Genomic DNA, 21,356 nt, shown 5'->3' with positions numbered 1-21,356 from the left:
AAAGACTTCATTTTGAAATACAAAATCTTTTTTTTGTTCTTTCTTATTTTAGTAAAGGGTGGTCCATTTAAAAATTGGAATTTAATTTTGCTATGAAAAAACGGCTCGATATTTTTTAAAGGTTGAACCTTTATTGGAAAGGTTGTTTCATGTCATTTATTTATGAAAAACAATTTCGGTCAAATGACCACCACGGCTGACTTGAAAATGAAGAAGGGCCACCGTGACCGTGATTGGTGAGCGCTACTGCGCAAAGTTAAGTAATTGGTTCTTCGAGGAAATTGAAGCGGATGAACTGGACGATATTTGGATTCAACAAGACGGCGCAACGTGCTACACAGCGCACGCCACAATCGATTGAATAATCTGCAAATATGGAGATGTGAATTGGCCGCCAAGAAGATGTGATCTGACACCGTTAGACTATTATCTTTGGGGAGCGGTCAAGGAAAAATGTTATGCAAACAATCCTGAAACAATTGATGAGTTGAAGAACGAGACTCGAATTGCAATTGCTAGCATACGTGCCGAAACAATTGAAAATGTTCTCAAAAATTGGGTGGATTAAATGGGCTTCTGGTAAGTCAGCCGTGGTGGTCATTTGACCGAAATTTTTTTTCATAAATAAATGACATGAACCAACCTTTCCAATAAATGTTTAACCTTTGAAATATTTCGAGCCGTTTTTTATAGCAAAATTAAATTTCAATTTTTAAACGGACCACCCTTTAGCTAAAAGCACTTAGAACAAGTTGAACAAAGGAAACAATGATAATCATTGGGCCCAATAATATTTCAAAATTAAAAAAAAATATTTTTACTTTTGAATTTGAAAAAAAAAATTACTTGATCGATTGAATATCTTTTCTATGTCAACAGATTCTATCTGAACAGAACTATTTGAATTTATTTCCAAATTAAATGATAAAATTAGCATACTCTATCCCTTTCTTTTTGGGAGGCATAACAATGACAATTTAAGCAGCTGCAGCTGTTTCTTACTCAGATTACCAGACAACTGCGTCACACGTAGCGCTCCATATAGCTGGTTATACAATCCAATACACACACACACGCACAGAGTCACACACATATACAGACTTACACATTGACATGGACAGTTTGGATTCTTATAAAGCCGATCTGCTGTCAAACGCTAATTCAAGTTCAACCCATATCAAATAACAAGCTTGTTGTGATACAAACAATTACGACTCTTGGCCAGAGCCAAAAAGGCAACGAGCAACGAACAAAAATTATTAGCCACAATCGTGCCGCTGTTCGTACCAAGGAAGCAGGAGGTCAGGGTGGGCAGCCTATACAAACACACAGAGACAGACGGACAGACAGACAGGCTGACAGACGAGTTCCACATACCAGTTTTCCTATTGCAAGTCACAAAATTAAATTTTGTGCTTATATGGACATAAGTTGTGCACAACAACAACAACAACAACAACGATAAATGAACAATAAGAACATAAACGACTTATACATGATTCATTTATTCATTCATTCAGTTGGCTTAAACGATCCTTATGGCTGCACTTGGAATCTTGATGCAATTATCATTTTAATATCAATTGAATTTTTATTCATCTGTATTCGGTTTTTATTTGCAGACCGAGTATTACAAGGACGCACCACATTTCCGACGCATCGGCGAGGGACCGGAGTACCGTTTGGAGATACCCAGTGCCAAATTGGACTTTACCGGCACATATTCAGTTATTGCCAGCAATTGCCATGGCGAGGCCAAGGCTGTAATATCACTGCAAATATATGCCAAAGGTTAGTAGACTTGACACCTAATTGCTTGCTTAAATCTATTGACTAGCTAGTGGTGGGCTGGTGATGTGGGTCACATTAATAGTGTTATAGTGCTTGTGGATATATGTTCATGAGACGCGGATAGACGACGTCCTTCCAGAATTCATCGGCCATGCTCAGAAGGCTGGCCACAAATTCGGGATCAGCTTGCACCCAAACGTAGTGCAGAGCTCCGTTCGTTTCGAATGTGGGACTGAGCACACAGTAGAGAGCCTTCTTCACATTGGCCAGAAACATTTGTATTTGGATTTGTGCCATGTACTTGGGTGCGATGGATTCGCGTGCCTCGAGATACTTCTCAAAATCCTCCTCAGTCTTTGGTGATTTGATTTCAACAATGTGATCATCCGTTATTCCATCGGGAGCACCACACAAATAGGGATAATTTTCATGAAGCAGCAAACCGCACTCATAATACTCCTTGTTTTCCAGTTTCTCAGTCTGCTTCAAGATGAAACGCTTGTGTTGCTTCTGTTGCACACGATCCTCAGTGTTCTCGTCGCGACCCTTGCAAAAGAGCATATTGAAGATTTGTTCTTCTTCCACCTGCGTTTTACGCGTCGCAATCATGTGCATCATGGAGCAGCGTATGCGCATGTATTGCGCCTCAATCCATAGCTTGGATTTGTACTGAGTTTTGGTCACCTCGCTGAGGCTCTCAAAGAGTCCGCTCTGCGCCTGCAGCTCCATGTGCTGCAGAAAACTGTGCACATCGAATATATTGTACTCTGCAACCTTCAACAACACATGATGCACAAGTATGGCCTCGAATTCATCGGTTGTCTCCATGCACTGGCGATACAGCGCTGAGTCCCTTCCACATATGGCCAACTCCTCCAGTACAGACTGTAAAAAAGCGCGATCCTCGCCTGCACTATGGTCTGCCGCATCTGAATCCTCATCGATGGGAGGCTCATGGTCGCTCACCATATCGCGTATGCGAATAGCCCGTGTCGGTTCTGGTTGGACAAGCGCTTCCAGCTCATTACCCCAGAATTCCACAACAGCTGTAGGTCTCTTGTCCGTGCTTTTGTTGTGAAGCCATAACACCAAGGCTACAATGTGTGGGCAAACAGCTGCAGCAAGATTCGAATCAATTAAGTGGCAAGCACGTAACAACTACCCACTCACCTTCTCCGGGGCAAAGACTGCACTGACATTCCCTAATGCAATGCGTGCCTTCTATAACCTTAATGGCCACATTGGCATGTGTTTCCGTATTGGCAAAATCGGCAGCGGAGAATACTAATGCCTTCAACTCACATACTTCTCCTTGCCGGCGCAGATGTACGTAGTCTATTAACAGATCGTTATTATCCGAGGAACTGTTCAAGTAATAATTACATATTAGAAACTTGTTGTGTGCAGAAATGGCGGGAGACACTTACATTTGTTTGTCAGCGGCTTCTGAGAAATAGTTAAATACCATTCCGTGATTGATGGCGGGTATATTGTGTATGTCTGCTTTGCGGAAACCAGGCTCCAAGTCCATGGGCACAATAATTAATCCCCGCATTTGAGTAAATCACTTAAAACTGATTCAAAAACAAAAAACTCCAAACACGACAATAAAATTGTTCGTCAAACAAGCTGCTATAATAAATTGCTATAAATAGATGTACCAGGGCTGCAATTGATACTACAGAGTTGCTTTGGCTCACCACGCTCACGCTCACGCTGCTCAACTGTTGTGTATTGAAATATTGTAATAGCGCGGCAAAATGATATTTTAATTTTTATTTCTGCAGATATACTTAAAGATAATCGCATGGACAAGGTTCACACGCGACATGGGTGAGTACGAGCATTCAAAATTTGTATGGAATGGTATCTACATATTACAAATTTACAATTTCAGCAATATTGAAACTTTGCCGCGCTTCGTGAGAAATCTGCGCAATCTGCGCTGCTGCGATGGAGACGCCATATCGCTGGAGTGTCATGTGGAGGCCATGCCGGAGCCATATATAATTTGGGAAAAGGATGGCCACGTTATACCCAGCGATAGGGATTACGTGATGTCGTATGATGGCATCAAAGCCAAGTTGAGCATACCGCGCGTTTACCCCGAAGATGAGGGCGAATACACATGTGTGGCCAAGAACTCGGTGGGCCGGACACTCTCATCAGCTTGCATTATTGTCGATGTGCCGGAGGAGAAAGAGAATATGCTGAGCCGACAATTGGCCCGTCCAAGTGCCTTGCTATCCGCCCACTCCACGCCTCGTTCCACTCCCCGGTCGACGCCGAACCGTAGCTTTTCACCAATGAGACTTTCCTATCGCAACAGTAGCATCGACCTGACTATGGGCTCTGTGGATCGTCGACGCAGCGATGCACGCTGCATATCGGCGCCCAAATTCCTGGCCATTCCCTACAACCGTGTTGTGGAGGAGGGCGACAGTGTGCGCTTCCAGTGCGCCATTGCTGGGCATCCCTCGCCTTGGGCCACTTGGGATAAGGATGGTCTGATTGTCACACCATCCCCTCGGATTGCTGTCAAGGAAGTGGACGATCTGCGCTTTATTGAAATTGATGAGGTTGGCTTCGACGATGCCGGTCTGTATCGCATTACCCTGGAGAATGACTTTGGACGCATTGAAGCCACAGCTCGTCTGGATGTAATAAGCAGTTCCCGCTACTCGAAGTCCCCCTCCACGAGAAGTGTACGTGCATCCTCCTCTCGCCGCAATGCCTATCTATATAGACGCATCATGGGACCATCTACAGGTAAGTGAATGACACCACTAAACCAGGAATCGCAAATTAGTTGTGATTTCAAAAATAACAAGCCTCTTATGAATCCCAGTTACACTTGTTTTGGATTGAGAATCCTGAAAAGTTATCAAAAATAAGAAATTTCTTAAAATATTTTATTTAAATTTTAGTATTGGGGTTGGTTTAAAAAAAACACTTTTTCTGGTTTTAACAAAAATAATATTATTTTATTGACGAAAATATTTTATTTTTTTAAATAAAAATATATACACGTATTTAAATATTGAGTCAGTTTAAATGTAAGTTTTAATTATTTTTCTATATTGCTGGAAAATTTTAAATATATTATAAAAATTTGGACGGAATGCCCAGTTTTGCATTGAGGCGGTGTTACGCTTAGAGTAATGTTAGTGAACATAATTTATTTAATAAATAATTAATTTTCGTACTAGACAGTATTTTTAGCGCTGTACGATGAGTTTTACTATTTATTATCTATGTCTAAAAGATCAGTGAATGTCAACTTTTATTTATTTACGTCGAGGCACCAGCTAATTTGAATTTGAAGTAATATTTTAAAAATTAAATTGCGTTATATAGTAGCTACATGTGGGCATACATTACTTAAACTTGTATGACCCTTTTTCATAATTTGTGTTGTTTTAATTGTGTTGTGTTCTTTTAACTGGGTATTAGAGGGTTAAACTAGATCAAGCTTACTTTTGAGAAGAAATTGTATGGCTCATTTATCCTTGTAAATGTTAATAAATTACATTCGTTTACTTATCGGAACGAATCTTACACATATATTCGACCGAACATAAGTATTTTTTTTGTATTTTGGCGACTAATACGTTCACTTTATATTCTACATCTGTATTGATTACGAATTTGCCAATTTTAGTATAAATTAATTGCTTAAATCTATTAAGTATTTCCTGTCGAGTATAGATTTTGTGTTCTGATAGTTTTTCAGTCAAAATTCAGAGTCTGATTGGCTACAAAGTGCGGAAAGATAGTTCAAAATCTGACCTTTTACTGACAAAATTTAATTCCTTTGTTTAAAATAATTTTTATAATAAGAATTAAAAAATAATTTGTATTTTGCCATTATTTTTATTTGAAACAATTAAAATCGTTAAGGTCCGTGATATTAACAAATATTATTTCAGCTATTGGCGGTCGCATGGCATTGGCAAGCGGCTTTCGGGGATCTTCCGTGCCCTCTGTGAGATTCTATCACAATAATATTGAGCTGGAGCCTTCAGACCGGGTGCACATTGTGCTACAGGAGGATGAGGCTATGCTGTTTGTGGACAATGTAACGACTGCCGATGAGGGCAACTACACGTGCATTATTAGTGGCGATCATGATCCCCTAATTAGCTCCATCGATGTTAAGTTCCATGAGACAAGTACTGATATTCAACGTCGCCCTGCTATCATCTCGGAGCCGCTCCCTGAGCTCACGAAATCAGTTGAGGGCGAGGTGATCGATCTCTGCTGTGCTATTGATAGCATCGAACCCTATAGCTACGTCTGGTTGCGTAATGGCGAAATTCTGCCCGACAGCGAGGAGTTCAAGTGAGCAATGAGATCATAATATTGTGTGTTGTGAATATCCCCATTTATATCTTTGTCTTCTCTCTCTATCTGTGTCTTACAGCTACATCGATCACGGCAATGGTTGTCTCTGTTTGCGCATCAACGACGCCTTTGACATTGACTCCGGCATCTACAGCTGTCAGGTGTACACGTCCGAGGCTGATGACAGCGACGCCGACTGCGAATGCGACTGTCGCAGCAGCGGAGAACTGTGCGTTCTGGAGCGAGATCTCTCTCAGATTGATGAAAGTGTGCAACTGCTGAAAACACCGCTGCCCGTGGTATGTGCGGCAGGAGCGGAAGCTCTCTTCTATGCGCGTGTTTACCCCTGCGAAGCGGACGCCGAATGGTATCTCAATGGAAAACTCATCGAGGATGACTCACTGAATATGACGGTGCGTAATGTTAACACATTAAACACACACACACACACTCTAAAAGAGGACTGACCCATAATATAAGCTTAGACCGAAGTTTGTATACTCTTTCAGAAATTCTTTATATGCCTGATTGTATTTTAGGGCTTAATGAATCAATTTGGCCTCATTTGTTGACTTAAGTGTGCTTCGCTAGCTTCATTTGACCGCTCTCCAGTGGAGCACTTGAAGATGCCATGTCTTGCCTTGCCTCTGGCCACAAGCATAACCATAAAAAACAAAAGCGCTTCTTTCACACCTTGTCACCGTTGTGTTTGTATTTGTGTTTGTGCAGTGAAGACAACAACAATCATTATGCACACTCACACTACACTACAATGCTTGTAAGAAATTATAAACAGAGACCCCAAATAAAAAAGATTAAAATGCCATGGCATGCGTTGCGCATGCAAACGATTTTAGTGACGCTTCTGTCGTTGTGTCTGTCGTTAAGTCGCGTTGCGAATCGATTCGGACTCGGATTCGGATTTGGACGCGATGTGATGTGATGTGATGCTCGATCGGAGAGCAAACAAGCAAGAGTCAATTTGTTAGCACACTCGCTCAATGGCTTTCAAGCGGCACACACATCCAGTAGTCAGTCAGACAGACACTATAGACACATTAATAGATAGCAAGCCCTAAGATGTCACAGGTATGCAAAGTTATTTATCAAACGATCGGCATATCAATATCAACAACATTGTATGTAGATAAAATGCGAGTATATCGTAGCTACTGATAAGCGTCGAATTGCGCGCGCGAATTGTGTTAATTGAGAGTGAGCGTGAAAGTTTCGATATCGAAACCGACACCGAAACGAAACGATTATGGTGGAATTACTACAAGGTGACGTATGCGGATGTGGTGAGCTTGTTAAGTAATTTCACCATTACTTGAGGAGCAGCTCTGTGGAATATGTCATCTTGTTAGTCATCTCACCATGATCCAGATATCCATGCCACGAGAGAGAGAGAGAGAGAGAGAGACGTATCCATGCTCGGGTTTTAGTTCTGCGTGTTGTGCTCAAGCATTCTCAATAATGTTTAATTGGAGCGTCGCGTCGTCATTCTCAGTTTAACACTGGCCATTGGAGCCTCACGTAGCGTGCGAGGCAGACAAATCAATTGTTCAGTTAGTTATATATATACGAGTATATACATACATATGTATAAATGTCAATTTGGTGTTTATTTCATTTGCCTTAGCGTTGTCATTGAGCCGCGTTAAAGTTGTCTTATTTGCACATCAGTTTTCAAACACACACACACACACACACACACACATACACTTACAGCTGCTCACACACCCTCACACTAACCCACTGCTGTCTTCATTACAGTTGGAGTCGTATCCCGAGAACGGAATTCGTCTGTTGCGCCTGCGAAACGTGCAGTTGGCTCAAAGCGGGGAACTGCGTCTGCAAGTGAAGCATCCAGTGGCAGAAAGACGCACTCCTGCTGCCCGCAGCTATACCAGTCTCCTGGTATTGCCAATCGGCAATCACAACAACAACAACAACGACTTATCACTGGCTGCCACCAGCTGCATATTGAAAGGGCCGGAAGATTGCACCGCCCTAATAGGCGGACATGTCCAGCTGAGCGTGCAGTTCGAGCCATTCCCCAATACCAAGGTCATCTGGTATAAAGCGGTACGTACATACACACGGGTTCAAAATAATAAGAACACCTTTCCATGATGTTTATGTTTTTGAGTAAACGGTTTTTTGGAGCATCATTGAACAAGAATTATGGCAGGAAAAAAAAGAAAACCAACAAAGCAATAAGGATTATAACATGTGGGTCAATTTGTATGGAGTAAAAGAATGCACCAAGCTGTTATCAAAATTGTTATCTACGATAAATTATTAAAAGAATTGACCAAGAAACCATAGGTCTAAAATTAATATCGAATATCCAATTCTTATACGTATTTCATATATTGATAATTGTCAGTTAGCGAGGGCCTGTCTCTAAAACAAAAAAATTTAAAACCCCAATAAGGGCGATTTATGATGAATTTAGAGATAAGAATAATTCTCTTTTCAATTAAATTTTTTAATTAATGCAAAATGACCTTTTTCATTGAATCTTCTAAAAAAATGACAAAAGTGCTTTTGCTTAAAATTCAATTTAAAAAAAAACTAATTGAGACCGCCAACTAATTCTTATCTCTAAATTCATTACAAGTCGGCGTCTATCTGGGAATTTTTTGTTTTTTGTTTTTGAGGTTAGTTCCACCTAACAGACAATAACCAATATAATAAACGATTCTTCTTTAAAATTGGAAGCTCGATATTGATTTTAGATTCATGGTTTCTTGGGCAATTCTTCTTAGAATTCATCATAGATTGCGATTTTGATAATCGCTTTTTGGCGAAAAACGTTGACCCACTCTGGTATACATATCTGGATATAAAAACTATCAAGCTCTAACAGCTTTCTATAAATATTAATAAGGGATTATATTTGAAAAGAATTATTTTAACAACTTTATTGAGCAAATTCTGCTGTTCTTATTACTTTGCACACGTCTGTAGATAATTCTGTTTGCCTGGTAGGCTTTGGGAAAGTATAGAACTGCTTCTGTTAGCCTGGCTTACAGCCTCGTTTCATATGTAAATTGTTCCGGTTTTTCTGACCAAAGCTGGGAGCGAGATTTCACTTGCGTAATGCTTTTATTGACATGTGACCTAATTAGGCATAATGCCGTCAACAGCTTGAAGATTAACGCAATTGTTGTTATGCCCATGATCCATATCAGAATTATTATCTACTCGCATATAGGCCGACTCGCCTCAGCTGTTCCCCTATCTCGTTGCTTTCTATGGGCATTGGGGCACGTTTATAGATCGCTTGAGATCAATCTCAGGTCTTACAACACTTGTTGTTAGTAGGGTCTCAGACTGGGCGACTCTCTGACTGTGTCACGATCAGCTTGCGGTATTGACGTATGGAATACTGAGTACTGAAATACCAAATACTTTGTTAATACTCGTACGTAATTATTGCTATAAACCGCAAAAAAGCGAAAAGCAACAACAATAACTAACAAGGCGTCAGCATAGATGAACGTGTTTTCTCGTTTGCCAGCGAGCAAGGTTGTCTCCCAGCTGCCCCCCAATCCCAGTCTCAGTTCCAATCTCCTAAATGTTGTCGCAATTTTAATGCAATTTTCCACTTTTCCCTTTTCATACAGTGCCATGCCATCGTTGAAGGCGACAATGTGAAAATCCAGACGACATCGGAGCAATCGACGCTTTATATAACAGACATTGCAGCCGATGATAGCGGCAAATATACGGCGGAAATCATGAATGATTACGGTGTGGAAGCCGCAGCCGCTTCAGTAGCCGTCGAGGGGCCCCCGGAGCCGCCCAGTGGACAGCCAAGTGTGTCCCTAGGACCAGATCGTGTGGCAGTTGCCTGGTGTGGTCCACCCTACGATGGCGGTTGCATGATAACCGGTTTTATGTAAGTTGTATATCTAGTCATTATACCCTGAGACGTGGTTATACCAAGTATGTGCGTAGTTCGTAACAGACAGAAGAAAGCGGGAAACTATATCATGTAGCTGCCTTAGGAGCCAACGGATTTTAATATACCTTTAGTATTAAAAACAGTGTTGTTCTTGAGATATTATAACAAAACTCACAAATTGTCTTTTTACGGCTGCCTGTTACACTCAAATTCAATTTGGACAAAATCTGATATTAATTGCATATAGCTGTCATAGGAACAATCAGATTCAAATAAACCTTAAGTATGAACACCTTTCAAGATTTTATGTAGATATCTAAGGTAAACTAAAAGATTGGCTGTTTTCGTCAAATCTGGTCTTATCCCGCCCAATCTGTTTTCTGCCCAATCTAGCTTTTTCAGGGAAAAATTCAGAAAAGCGGTCAGCAGTTTTGTGTTTGTTAAATATGTTGATAAAGTTTAGTCAAGAAAAATATTAGAAATGTTCCTTAATTCTCCAACTCAAATCCGCGAGCGATCCCAGGGATGGTAAGAGCTAAAAGCACCAAGTTTGCTATGTGTGCTTCTTACAAATGCAGGTAGATCAAGAGTATTTAAGATAATATATTCCCTAAAATTAAATAAATTTACCCAGAGAATATTATCACGAACGGATAGTAAATTCAAGTGAACTCAACAACTGTACAAGGACTAACAAGAACTTGAGGAGTGTAGTTTTGTATGTTTTATCTATATCTAAGGTGTTCCGTAGTCGGGCACTTTCTTACTTTTTCATTCAGTCAATAAATATATATTCCCTCCTCTTTCAGCATCGAGATGCAAAGCTGCAAGCCATCGGACTGTGATAGCATTAAGGATAACTCTGACTGGCAGCAGGTGGCACGCGTGGTGGATACTCTGGCCTATACGGTCAAGGATCTGTTGCCCCAGTTGCAGTACAGATTTCGAGTGCGCGCCGAAAACATACACGGACGCAGTGCACCCAGTCAGGTCAGCGAGCTAGTGCAGACAACCCGTCCAATAAAAACAACAGCAGCAGCAACTGCGGCTGCGGCTGCGGCAGAAAATGAAACAGATACCTTGAGCAGTGTCTCTGTGGAATCTGGCGGAGATTTTAAATCCCGCTTTGACATCATCGAGGAGCTGGGCAAGGGACGCTTTGGCGTTGTCTACAAGGTGCAGGAACGCGGTCAGCCACAACAGTTGCTGGCCGCCAAGGTGATCAAGTGCATCAAGTCGCGTGATCGTCAAAAAGTGCTCGAGGAGATTTCCATAATGCGCTCTCTGCAGCATCCCAAGCTACTTCAGCTGGCGGCATCCTTCGAGAGTGCACGTGAAATTGTTATGGTCATGGAATAGTGAGTATATCGATGCCATCCGCTGCATTCACCTCATCATAATGATTCCTCCACATTCACAGCATCACTGGTGGCGAGCTCTTTGAGCGCGTTGTGGCCGATGACTTCACGCTGACGGAGCTGGATTGCATTTTGTTCCTGCGTCAGGTGTGCGAAGGAGTTGCCTACATGCACGGCCAGAGCGTGGTGCATTTGGATCTAAAGCCAGAGAACATAATGTGCCACACCAGGACCAGCCATCAAATCAAGATCATTGACTTTGGACTCGCCCAACGACTCGACACAAAATCCCCTGTCCGTGTGCTCTTCGGTACACCTGAATTTATACCTCCCGAGATCATCAGCTATGAACCCATTGACTTTAAGTCGGACATGTGGAGCGTGGGCGTCATTTGCTACGTGCTGTAAGTAAAATGTAACTGTCCGTCTCTCTCTTTTCTCTAATCCGTAAATCTTTCTCTGCCGCAGCCTCTCGGGCTTGTCGCCTTTCATGGGCGACACGGATGTGGAAACTTTTTCGAATATTACACGTGCCGATTACGATTTTGATGATGAGGCCTTTGACTGCGTGTATGTAGCTAGTAATTGGGAATCCCCCTTATGCATAAATGTAATCATTGTATCTGCTTACAGGTCACAGGAGGCCAAGGACTTTATCTCACAGCTGCTCGTGCATCGCAAGGAGACGCGTCTGACCGCTCAGCAGTGCCTGGAATCGAAGTGGTTGTGCCAGCGTCATGACGAGAATCTCAGCAACAATAAAATCTGCACGGACAAGCTTAAGAAGTTCATCATACGACGCAAGTGGCAGGTGAGTCAAGAAATACCTTTCCTCCGCTTGTCAAGACTAACTGCTCCATTTTATGACTATGTGTGTTGTTGTTGCATCCATGTCATGGCTTCCTTAATCCATGCTTTGCTTTGCCGCCTGCTTGTTGCCTAACCAGAAAACTGGAAATGCTATACGTGCTCTGGGCCGGATGGCCACGTTGTCGGCATCGCGTCGCAATTCGGCCATTGCCATGGGCGCTTTGAATAGTCCACGTCCCTCGATCTCCGGCTTGGGCATGTTGAGTGCAACGAGTGGGACGAGCACACAAATGGCCTCACTCAACGAGGAGGAGGACGACTTCAGTGTTGAGATGCCCCATTCAGTGGACAAACGTAAGACGACTGGCGTCCTTAAGCTGCGCGACAAATCGCAGTGCAGCGAACGCAGTGACTCCGGTTACAGCGAGTGCTCCAACGGCAGCCTGGGCACACAGGAGACACTGCTGTTGACGCTGGCCAAGTCCAAGCTGGAGCAGATTGCCAAGGCAAACAGCGAAATCGAGAGCACATCCAATGTGCCTACTCTGGAGCTACCTGCCAAGGGTGAACCCATAATGCTTTCCGACTTTACTAACACCATCAAGATGCGCAAGAAATCACTGGAGGACAGCTGCACACGGGAAAAGCTGAAACCGCATGCCAAGCCCATTTGCGATTCCAAGCTAAAGGTGTCGCAGCTGAAGCACAGGTTCCAGCAATCCAATGCTGCTGCAGCTGCTGCACTTAACAAGCCTGCCCCTGCATGCAACAAAGTCGCCAAGGTCGCGATCCCGAGCGTGGGCCACATCAGTAAATGTAACCATTTTGCCGATCTCTTACGTAATTCTCTTTCACTCACATAGACTAACAAGTTTCCCTCTTTTCTCTGTCAGCCGTCGCAGGTCGAGCAACTGTCGCCACTAAAGCGAAACCAACACAAACCCAATCAATGCCCAGTTCACCGCTGCCCCAACGTGCTGCAACGCCAACGCGGCTGAGCAGTCGCGTCCGTGAGACAACGGAGCGTCTTGCCCAACAGCACACGGTGGCAAGTGCACAGCGTCACAGCAAAGGGAATGGGATCGGGAAAGGGTATGACAGAGTCTGTGGCAATGGCAATGGAACTGGAAATGCTCTTGGACATGGCCACGAGTCACGTGCGCGACATCTTATCAATAGATTCAACGAAACGAAACATATCACGTCCTAGCTTTTATATCGTCCCACAAGTCGATTTCTTGATTCACATATTTTTATTAATATTTATGCAAAATATTATGATAATCATTATTTAATGTACAGTGTTTAAACAAAGCACAATCTTTACGAAACACACACGCACACACGTACACTCGAATATACATATGTGCATGTATTTATGTATATGTATAATATCAATATCTACATATATAGTTTATAGATGGATGTGAACTAATTATAATTATTATCCAAATCCGAATCCAAAATGCACCCAAACAACAGGCACATGTCAAATGCACTGCACTTAGGCTAGACGAAGGCTACAATATTTAAATTATTTTTATCGATTTATATACATAACTATTTACCTTACTAATTAAAGTTAATTAAACGAAGCCAGCGAAGCGTCCTGGAAATCTCTAAAGGATCGACTATGTTTCACTCCTGCGAGAGCCGTAAGAAATTGCAATCAATTTCGATTGCAACCGAAGAATTTTTAAAAAGAATTCAAACTGTTAAAATTGGTAAAATTTTTTATCTGCAATAAATTTTGATTTCCTTTTAGATTGATCGCAAAGACTTTCGGATTCCTATACTCTTCGAAAAGAAGCAAATTGGCAATTTAGAATAAAATATTGATAATAGTAATTTTGTTTCAACTAATGATTCAAACCAACTGTGATTGCAATTAAATTTGGTTAGAATCATATTTTTTCAATTGAGTGCAGACTGTAATTCTTACAATCATATTAAATGCAATCAATTGTGATTGCCATCAAATTAGTAGCACAATCATTAAGGTCATTAAGCTGGTAACTCTGATCATCAATCACGATACTTGAATACTTCTTTTTGATTCAGCAGGAAAGTTTCAACTCATATTAATCAGCAAGTACAGATTAGTGATCCATCACAAGTGAAGGAGTGATTTCCGATTGGAATTTCCTGCTAAATGCCTCCAATGATTGAAATTTTATAAGGCTCCGACTGCTGCTATAATTCCATTTCACTTGAGCTGGTTTTCTATACTATGCTATTACTACTCTGCATCATTGTGCAGCTCTCGCGGCTTTAGTCGCACCCAGAGGCCACCCGAGGCACGCAAGGTGATGCGATAGGTGGCCTCGAATGTTGTCTTGCCGGGCACGGACAGCAGCTGATAGCTGCGCAGCAGGCGGGAGACGATTGTCTTGATCTCAAGGATGGCGAACCGATTGCCAATGCAATATCGCGGTCCGGCGCTGAAGGGTAGGAAGGCATATGGATGACGCTGCTCCACTTGATCGGGGGCAAAACGTTCTGGCTTAAACTTCTCCGGCTCGGGATAGATATGCGCCAGTCGGTGTGTGGCATAGGGGCAGATGAAGATGTTACTGCCCGCGGGTAAGGTGTGTTCTCCCAGACGCACTTCCTCGCCCAGTTTGCGGGCGATCAACGGCACGCTGGGATACAGACGCAGTGCCTCTTTGATGCACATCTCCAGATAGCGCATTTCTCGTAAATCGCTTATGGTGGGCGCCCGATTGCTGTGCTCGAAGATGCGCTCTAGCTCCTCGTGACATTGCTCCTGACAATCCGCATTCTGGGCAAGCAGAAAGATGGTAAAGGCAACAGCGGCACCCACAGAATCCTGGCCAGCCAGCATAAATGTGCACGCCTCGTTAACAATGTCCTCCTCTGTGAAGTCGACGTTGCTCTCGGAGATTTCGATCATATAGTCCAGCAAGCAGTTGCGTTCCACGTTGTTGTTGCCAGCATTGGCCATAATCTCGCGTCTCCGCTTGATCATCTGTCGGGTAAACTCGTTGAGACGCTTCTTCTGGTTGAGTTCATCGCTGGCCAGCGATGTCAGCTGATAGATGCCGTCGAGGAGCAGCCAGGGCTGCGTGAAGCGAGCGGGTATCATGAGTTTTCCCTTGCGGAAAGGTGAATCCTCCATCAGGCCCAGGCCCTTCTTCTTGATGGGCACTCCCAGCACCGCCTCTGCATTTAAAATTTGAGAGATATGTGTAAAGGAAGGACTGATAGAAGCACCTTAACTCACCATTTAGTATATCAACGACGCAGTTGTTCACATACTTGGCTATATTGATCTCCATGCCCAGGGCGGATGCATCCAGGTTCTCATTTAGCGACTGCGAGGCATCCACAAAGGTATCAATGAACTTTTCCAGGAGATTGTGATGAAACGCCGGCTGTATGAGCTTACGATGTGTACTCCACCTCAGTCCACTGCTCGTGATCAGACCATCACCCAGAAAGTTATGCATCAGCCTGTAGAAGAACACCTTGTTCGTGTGCTTCTTCGATGAGAGTATAACCTGTAGATCCTCCGGCTGCAGAACCACAAAGAACGGAAACAATAGCACCCATATCCGAACGAGGGAACCATAGAGATTGAAGGCGTTGGCGGCACGTTTTCTCATCACTGCAAATGATATAATTATTACAAATTAAAATAATATTAATAATTATTATCTAATTAATATTTTAGATTATATTCTATTAATTCAGTTCCGATTTTTACTTTCGACCAAATTGTGCTAATTGAATTAACCTTGAGTTTTTGAAATTAAATCTGATAAAGTGAAAAACGAAGATTTTGAAATACTCAGCGTAAATGCAATGTAAAAAAATAGATTTTATTAACTTCTATCAAATGACTAGGGGCTCTGCTATAAATATAAAAACTTGATTTTTATTTATGGGAAAAAATATAAAATTTATTTTTTTAAAACTCTTGGAATAATCATTATTTATGAATAATCACATATTTTGAGTTGTCGGGTATAACCTAAAATGAATCATTATTTAAAAAAAACAATAAAACTTAAAAAAAATAAAAAACAAAAGTTTATTATTGCAATGCATTTTTCCAATTGTTTTGAGAACAATTGAATTTTATTTCTGTATATACTTTTTATGCTCGGGCTCCAAAACAAAAGTAAAAGCAATGATTATAAACTTAAGAGTGATCCTGCACTTCCAGCCCATATAATCGATAATTAATACGTACATCAGTGGTCGAGCAGGATTTCACAGCAGGGAATATTAAGATTAAAGCTGATCAGTCTAGGGGAAATCGTATTAAACAATAAAAATAAAACAAAATTAAGACATACCAAAAATTTTAAAAAACATTGAAGCTCAAACAACTAAACAGAAACTAGTCGGAAAGTCAAATAATAATAAAAACATTAAACATTATTATAGAATAGAATAGCAGTGAATCACTTACGATCTTTCTCATTGATCAGCAGGCAGTTTCCAATAAAGGGCAACGACGGTGGTCCACGGAGACGTAGTGATAACAGCACTGATCTGAGATACGTCTGCAAGTGTGAGTACAATGTGTAGATGCTCAGCGATAGCAGCAGCAGAGCAAGGACACTACACAGTTCCGATTTGGTGGCACGCTCCAACTATGAAGAGTGAGAGGAAGAGAGGGAGTGGTGAGAAGGGGAGTTAATTTGTTTACCAATTGAGTAGTTGAATTGCGAGTAAGTGCGTAAAATATTTGCTAAGCCCGCTGCCAATTGGCCCTTTGAACTGAACGGCACTTGACTTTAATAGCGTCAAGATACATAAGTATCTGTGTGCCACATACATACTTGTATACTATAATGTACATGCTCGCACGCCACTGAGTGTGGAGACTAAACATCGTTATGGGCAACTCGTGCCATGTCGTAAGTTTTTCGTAAACACTCATCATCAATAAAGTCGAAATAATCGAAAGTGCCTAGCAAAATGGTGTGAATTGCTTGGGACAACACGTCGTATGCGCGATACCAAACCCAGCCCTAAAGCGATATAATCAACTACTAAAATAAGTCAACAATCAACTGCAGTGCATTGCAAGGACGTCACAGTAACATATACAGATTCATTTACCAGCTACATTTGTATTCTTTGCCCTTTGTGCCAGCTGACGGCTTTAGTTAAACCTGTTGACAAGAACCCATTCACCATACAACAAAGTATCTTGATTAATGATGATCACCCAAAAACATATCAGCCAAATATCATGGACGCACGTTTTGTTTTGGCCTTTTCCCAGACGCGTCTGTTTGCTTTGTTCCATGTATATTTCGTTGGCCTCCCAGTAAAAGCGGCACACAATTTCTGAAATACGAGCACTCACTCACATTGTCAAGTGTTTTGTGGCCCACAAACATACAAAAACTGAGTTGAAAAAAAGCACACACCAAAATTTAAACGTTATTCATAAAATAGCAGGAAAACTTTTTTTTCTGAGGATTGCCGATGCCGGTATACTCTGCAAAACATTTCCAGAAAAAGCTAGCTAACATACATGAGTGGAGATATTTAAAATAGTGTTTTCTAATCAAAAATCACTCTCTTATTCTCTTTAGTTGTCGAATGAATCTTTAATGATTTTCGTGCATAGAATCACTCTAATGGTTCTACATTGGCTTTTTTTTAAGTTTTAACTATTCAATTATTTATAAATATTAGGTTTTTATTAATCTAAATATCAAATTTTTTTTTATACCATAGAGGTTAATTTTTTTTACAAATACAATTATATTAATCTCTTCAAAATTAAAAAAAGTTTTTTGCATGCTTTTTTTATTTATCTATTTTAATGTCCTTTCAGGTTTTGTTTTTAAATTTTCTAGCATTCAGATTATTTTGATCAATTAAGATATCATTTATTATATACAAAAACTATTATTTTAGAATTTTCTCAATTGTTTTCTATTTTTAAATTTATTCAAAATTTAGAATAAATTCCATCTTTAATGCTGGTACTTTAAATAGATTCATAGGCTTACAATCTTTCGATGCGTTTCCAACTACATAAGTAATTTAAAATACTCTACATGTATAGAGACTTTTACAATGTACATACACCTCCATCAAGTGCACCAGTAACATTTTCAGGGTCAATTTCACATTGTAGTTGTAAGCTATGAGAATTATCGCATAGTTCAGTTTTGTCATTAATAAAATTAAAGTCGCGTACGACATACAAATTAGATGTAAAAATATGTATATGCAGAACTTTCAAAATGTGCCCAAATAGCGAAAGTTGATAGAGCATCAGCAACAGCAACAGCAACAATTCAGCCACATAAAAACAACAACAACAATTAGTTGTACCTTTGTGTGTATGTTTGGCTCAATTTTATTTGCATTGCTGGGGAATTAATTTCTTACATTGACGGATTCAAAGATCACAAAAGTAGACAAAATTCGGAATGTTCTGACATGTTCTCGAATCTGAAAAACGGAATCTGCTAACCCTTAGACGAATGAACCTGAAGGGAGGAAAGAATTGATTATTGTTATATTCGCCTTTAAAGAGCTAAAGGAGAGCTTACCAAAACTAAACACAAAATTTGTAAATAAATTATAAACATAAGAAAGACTCAATCAGCCCCCAACTTTAAACTTCGTAGCCCTCGGAAAGTGCATTGACGTTGCGATTATGGAAGAGACTGCGCTCCCCATTGCCCCAGGGGAAACGTTTGTTGCGACGACGCATATACTCGTATTGGACAAACGGCTGTTGGGGCTTCTTTTCGGCGTCAATGGAGCTATAGGCATTGATCATGCACAGGGCAACGATTGGTGTGGCAACCAGGAAGGTGACACGCTTCCATAGAAGCGATCCTGTGGCCTTGCCACCAAATAGATTCAGACTGCGACTGACCTCGCTCACACTAGGACGTAGATAGCGTTCCCAAAACTGCGACATTATATGCACGATTTCCTAGAATTATTATTTTGAATTTTCCACTAATTTATTGTATACGATTCACAAATCGAAATGTGTTTGTCACTGGAAATTGAGAGTAGCTATTAAATCCTTATACAGACTTATCGAAAGCGACTCGATTGTGTGTGATTTAGTCACTTTACCGCCCACACACATACACACATATATACACTCGCACACATGCACAGCATTTGCAATTAGGAAGTTTCAAGGGGAATGCGCCAAAGCGAGGTTCAAGTCTAAGTCCAACAACCTGGACAGGCAGCAGCCTATGAAGCGCGTCTTCCGCTCTGGCGTGAGTAAGTATCTATCCATTTATCCATCTATCCATTTGTCCATCTACACAAGTATCTATCATAATCAGGTATCATAAACATGTGTAGGGAGAGAACTCGCGGCTAACTGGCGTATTTACACAACAATTCACACCTGTTCACTAATAAATGAACATGATTATTTCTCACTAATTCTATAAATTATCATCGGCGTCTTTCAGCACTCACAAGCCCAAGCCCAAAATCGGAATCCACAAGCTCAACCCAACAACTAGACCCCCCTTAAGTTTGTGCAATGGATCAGCCTACGTGCCTCTACCAAACTATAATAAAAAGAAACAAATTTAAAAACACTTTAAGTCATTTCAATATCATGGCTTTTAGATCTCTCGACATTACTCTCTTTAAACTCTTTAATGTTGCATAATTTATAATGCAATTGGTAAAAGATTTATTTATCTCTAAAGCTCAACATATTTATTCTTTAATGAAATACTTTACTTGTTATTCGTTATTAATTTCTCTTATTTAATATTTAATTTGTTTCTTGTTATAATTAATTTTTCTCACTTTTACTCACCACTTTTTCTACAATCATTTTGTACTTTCTGTCAATTTTTTCACAAATCTATTCACTTCACTTGCAAATAATTTTTCACAATATTTTCAGAGACGTGTGTGAAATGTCCTCAGAGACACTTACAGTGTCAGTTTAAATAAAACGTTTAAAGTATCAGTGCTTCTCGAAATGGCGCGTATTTTAAAAAAGTTCAATTTACACTCGCCGAAAGTTGAATTTCAAATGGTGAATCGCCAGCCGAGGCAACCTCTATTTATAAACGAAATATCCAAAAACGTTAAATGCTATACGCGAGGCGTACGTGAGACGTTACTAACGAAGATGATCGAAAGAGCAGCCGCGGCAATGTATATTGTATAGTATACATATTCATTTAGAAGTATTCGTTGAGGTGCTAAGTAACCAGAACTAGAAAGAGTTCCTGCTTATTATGCGCGAATATTCCGTGGAGAACATGTTCTAGGACTTACCTGTAATGCTTACTTATAGCGTACGTATGTGTTTACTATTATGTAGGTTGGTATAAGTGAATAGAGTGTCTACTTAAGTAGTAGCTAATGGAAGTCATTCGTGCTGCACTCTGCCTGCTAGATAATCAAATAATTAGGTATACGACTAGTTTGACAATATTTACAGAGATTCTCTGAAAACATTAGAACTATCTACGCATTTATGTAGACAACGGCAGCGGATTCGGGAAGCCTCATTCCTTCCGTGAAATTTCAAAATGTTGACTCAATAAACTTGGCATATTTGAATATTCAAATTGGGCATTAAATGTAAAATCTGTTGCCAACTTTTAGTCTGTCTTTGAAATTTAATATTTGCTGTATACCTTGCGGCGCAACGATTATTTGCGCCGAGCCATTACCGCAAAAGCTCCAACCCATAAAACTATTGTTCACTTATTTTCTACGTTACTCTTTCAGTCCAAAAATAACGCCGAAGCGTCCCGATACCAAGAAAACAATGGTTTATAATAAAAAAAATTTTTTTGACAAAATTATGGTGATTGAGATTAATTCGGGGACAAAAAATAACAACAAACTACTTTTTTCTGCTGTATAGAATTTTTTTGTAAAATTCAAAACTTTTAATATTTAATCATATTTCTACAATTTTTAAATATTGCTAAGACCACTTTTAACTAATCGGAAAGCCTATACTCGAGGTCCCGACTATAGTAATAAGCGTTAAATACTTTTAGGAGCTTGTATTTTTTTTTTAAATTAATGCTACTATTACTGCCGTTCTGTTTAACCGATCAGTTTTCTATTAAGTAGTGTAATATATAATAAAATAGATAATAATAAAAATTGAGTTATATCATAAAAAC

The 21,356-nt window shown here is 40.5% G+C and overlaps 4 protein-coding genes across 6 annotated transcripts; 1 reads left to right on the top strand and 3 right to left on the bottom strand.

The window, feature by feature from the left end:
• Positions 1-1,482: 1,482 nt before the first annotated feature.
• On the bottom strand, positions 1,483-3,414 carry LOC117784868. Its single transcript, XM_034622720.1, has 3 exons — positions 3,219-3,414; positions 2,962-3,155; positions 1,483-2,906 (listed from the first exon to the last, which is right to left on the bottom strand). Exons 1-3 carry the CDS (start codon positions 3,344-3,346, stop codon positions 1,876-1,878), a joined length of 1,353 nt encoding a protein of 450 aa, XP_034478611.1. The 5' UTR covers positions 3,347-3,414; the 3' UTR covers positions 1,483-1,875.
• LOC117784857 (myosin light chain kinase, smooth muscle-like) lies at positions 1,603-13,843 on the top strand. 3 transcript variants are annotated; one of them, XM_034622704.1, is made up of 13 exons: positions 1,603-1,791; positions 3,579-3,624; positions 3,689-4,560; positions 5,721-6,132; positions 6,215-6,548; positions 7,912-8,223; positions 9,771-10,045; positions 10,861-11,409; positions 11,472-11,813; positions 11,878-11,979; positions 12,043-12,220; positions 12,357-13,035; positions 13,113-13,843. In XM_034622704.1, exons 2-13 carry the CDS (start codon positions 3,599-3,601, stop codon positions 13,427-13,429), a joined length of 4,398 nt encoding a protein of 1,465 aa, XP_034478595.1. In that variant the 5' UTR covers positions 1,603-1,791; positions 3,579-3,598; the 3' UTR covers positions 13,430-13,843. The 3 variants fall into 3 exon arrangements, with proteins under 3 accessions (XP_034478595.1, XP_034478596.1, XP_034478597.1); XM_034622705.1 differs by lacking the exon at positions 12,357-13,035 and having other exon boundaries at positions 1,681-1,791; positions 13,113-13,291; XM_034622706.1 differs by lacking the exons at positions 1,603-1,791; positions 3,579-3,624; positions 3,689-4,560; positions 5,721-6,132; positions 6,215-6,548 and adding an exon at positions 7,061-7,224.
• Positions 13,495-20,228, bottom strand: LOC117784866 (probable cytochrome P450 4aa1). The gene is made up of 4 exons (XM_034622716.1): positions 20,021-20,228; positions 16,658-16,841; positions 15,464-15,847; positions 13,495-15,402 (listed from the first exon to the last, which is right to left on the bottom strand). Exons 1-4 carry the CDS (start codon positions 20,036-20,038, stop codon positions 14,459-14,461), a joined length of 1,530 nt encoding a protein of 509 aa, XP_034478607.1. The 5' UTR covers positions 20,039-20,228; the 3' UTR covers positions 13,495-14,458.
• On the bottom strand, positions 18,541-19,208 carry LOC117784886 (cytochrome c oxidase subunit 6A, mitochondrial). Its single transcript, XM_034622740.1, has 2 exons — positions 18,768-19,208; positions 18,541-18,704 (listed from the first exon to the last, which is right to left on the bottom strand). The coding sequence occupies exon 1, from the start codon at positions 19,142-19,144 to the stop codon at positions 18,833-18,835; it is 312 nt and encodes a 103-aa protein (XP_034478631.1). The 5' UTR covers positions 19,145-19,208; the 3' UTR covers positions 18,541-18,704; positions 18,768-18,832.
• Positions 20,229-21,356: the final 1,128 nt, after the last annotated feature.

The sequence above is a fragment of the Drosophila innubila genome (genome assembly GCF_004354385.1).
Source record: "Drosophila innubila isolate TH190305 chromosome 2R unlocalized genomic scaffold, UK_Dinn_1.0 1_C_2R, whole genome shotgun sequence".
Classification (NCBI taxonomy): Eukaryota; Metazoa; Arthropoda; class Insecta; order Diptera; family Drosophilidae; genus Drosophila; species Drosophila innubila.
Note: the sequence above shows the minus strand (reverse complement) of the source record. Positions and strands in the feature narration are given on the sequence as shown.

What these genes read in the sequence shown, in the direction of transcription:
- LOC117784857 (XM_034622704.1), top strand. Translation starts at nt 3,599, where the DNA reads ATGGACAAGGTTCACACGCGACATGG. An exon ending in AGGTCATCTGGTATAAAGCG is followed by an intron (nt 8,224 to 9,770) that starts GTACGTACATAC and finishes CTTTTCATACAG; the next exon opens with TGCCATGCCATCGTTGAAGG. An exon ending in TCATACGACGCAAGTGGCAG is followed by an intron (nt 12,221 to 12,356) that starts GTGAGTCAAGAA and finishes TTGCCTAACCAG; the next exon opens with AAAACTGGAAATGCTATACG.
- LOC117784886 (XM_034622740.1), bottom strand. Translation starts at nt 19,144, where the DNA reads ATGTCGCAGTTTTGGGAACGCTATCTACGTCCTAGTGTGAGCGAGGTC.
- LOC117784868 (XM_034622720.1), bottom strand. Translation starts at nt 3,346, where the DNA reads ATGCGGGGATTAATTATTGTGCCCATGGACTTGGAGCCTGGTTTCCGC. An exon ending in GAAGCCGCTGACAAACAAAT is followed by an intron (nt 3,156 to 3,218) that starts GTAAGTGTCTCC and finishes TTACTTGAACAG; the next exon opens with TTCCTCGGATAATAACGATC. An exon ending in CAGTCTTTGCCCCGGAGAAG is followed by an intron (nt 2,907 to 2,961) that starts GTGAGTGGGTAG and finishes ATCTTGCTGCAG; the next exon opens with CTGTTTGCCCACACATTGTA.
- LOC117784866 (XM_034622716.1), bottom strand. An exon ending in GCTGATCAATGAGAAAGATC is followed by an intron (nt 15,848 to 16,657) that starts GTAAGTGATTCA and finishes TATCATTTGCAG; the next exon opens with TGATGAGAAAACGTGCCGCC. An exon ending in CGTCGTTGATATACTAAATG is followed by an intron (nt 15,403 to 15,463) that starts GTGAGTTAAGGT and finishes TTTTAAATGCAG; the next exon opens with AGGCGGTGCTGGGAGTGCCC.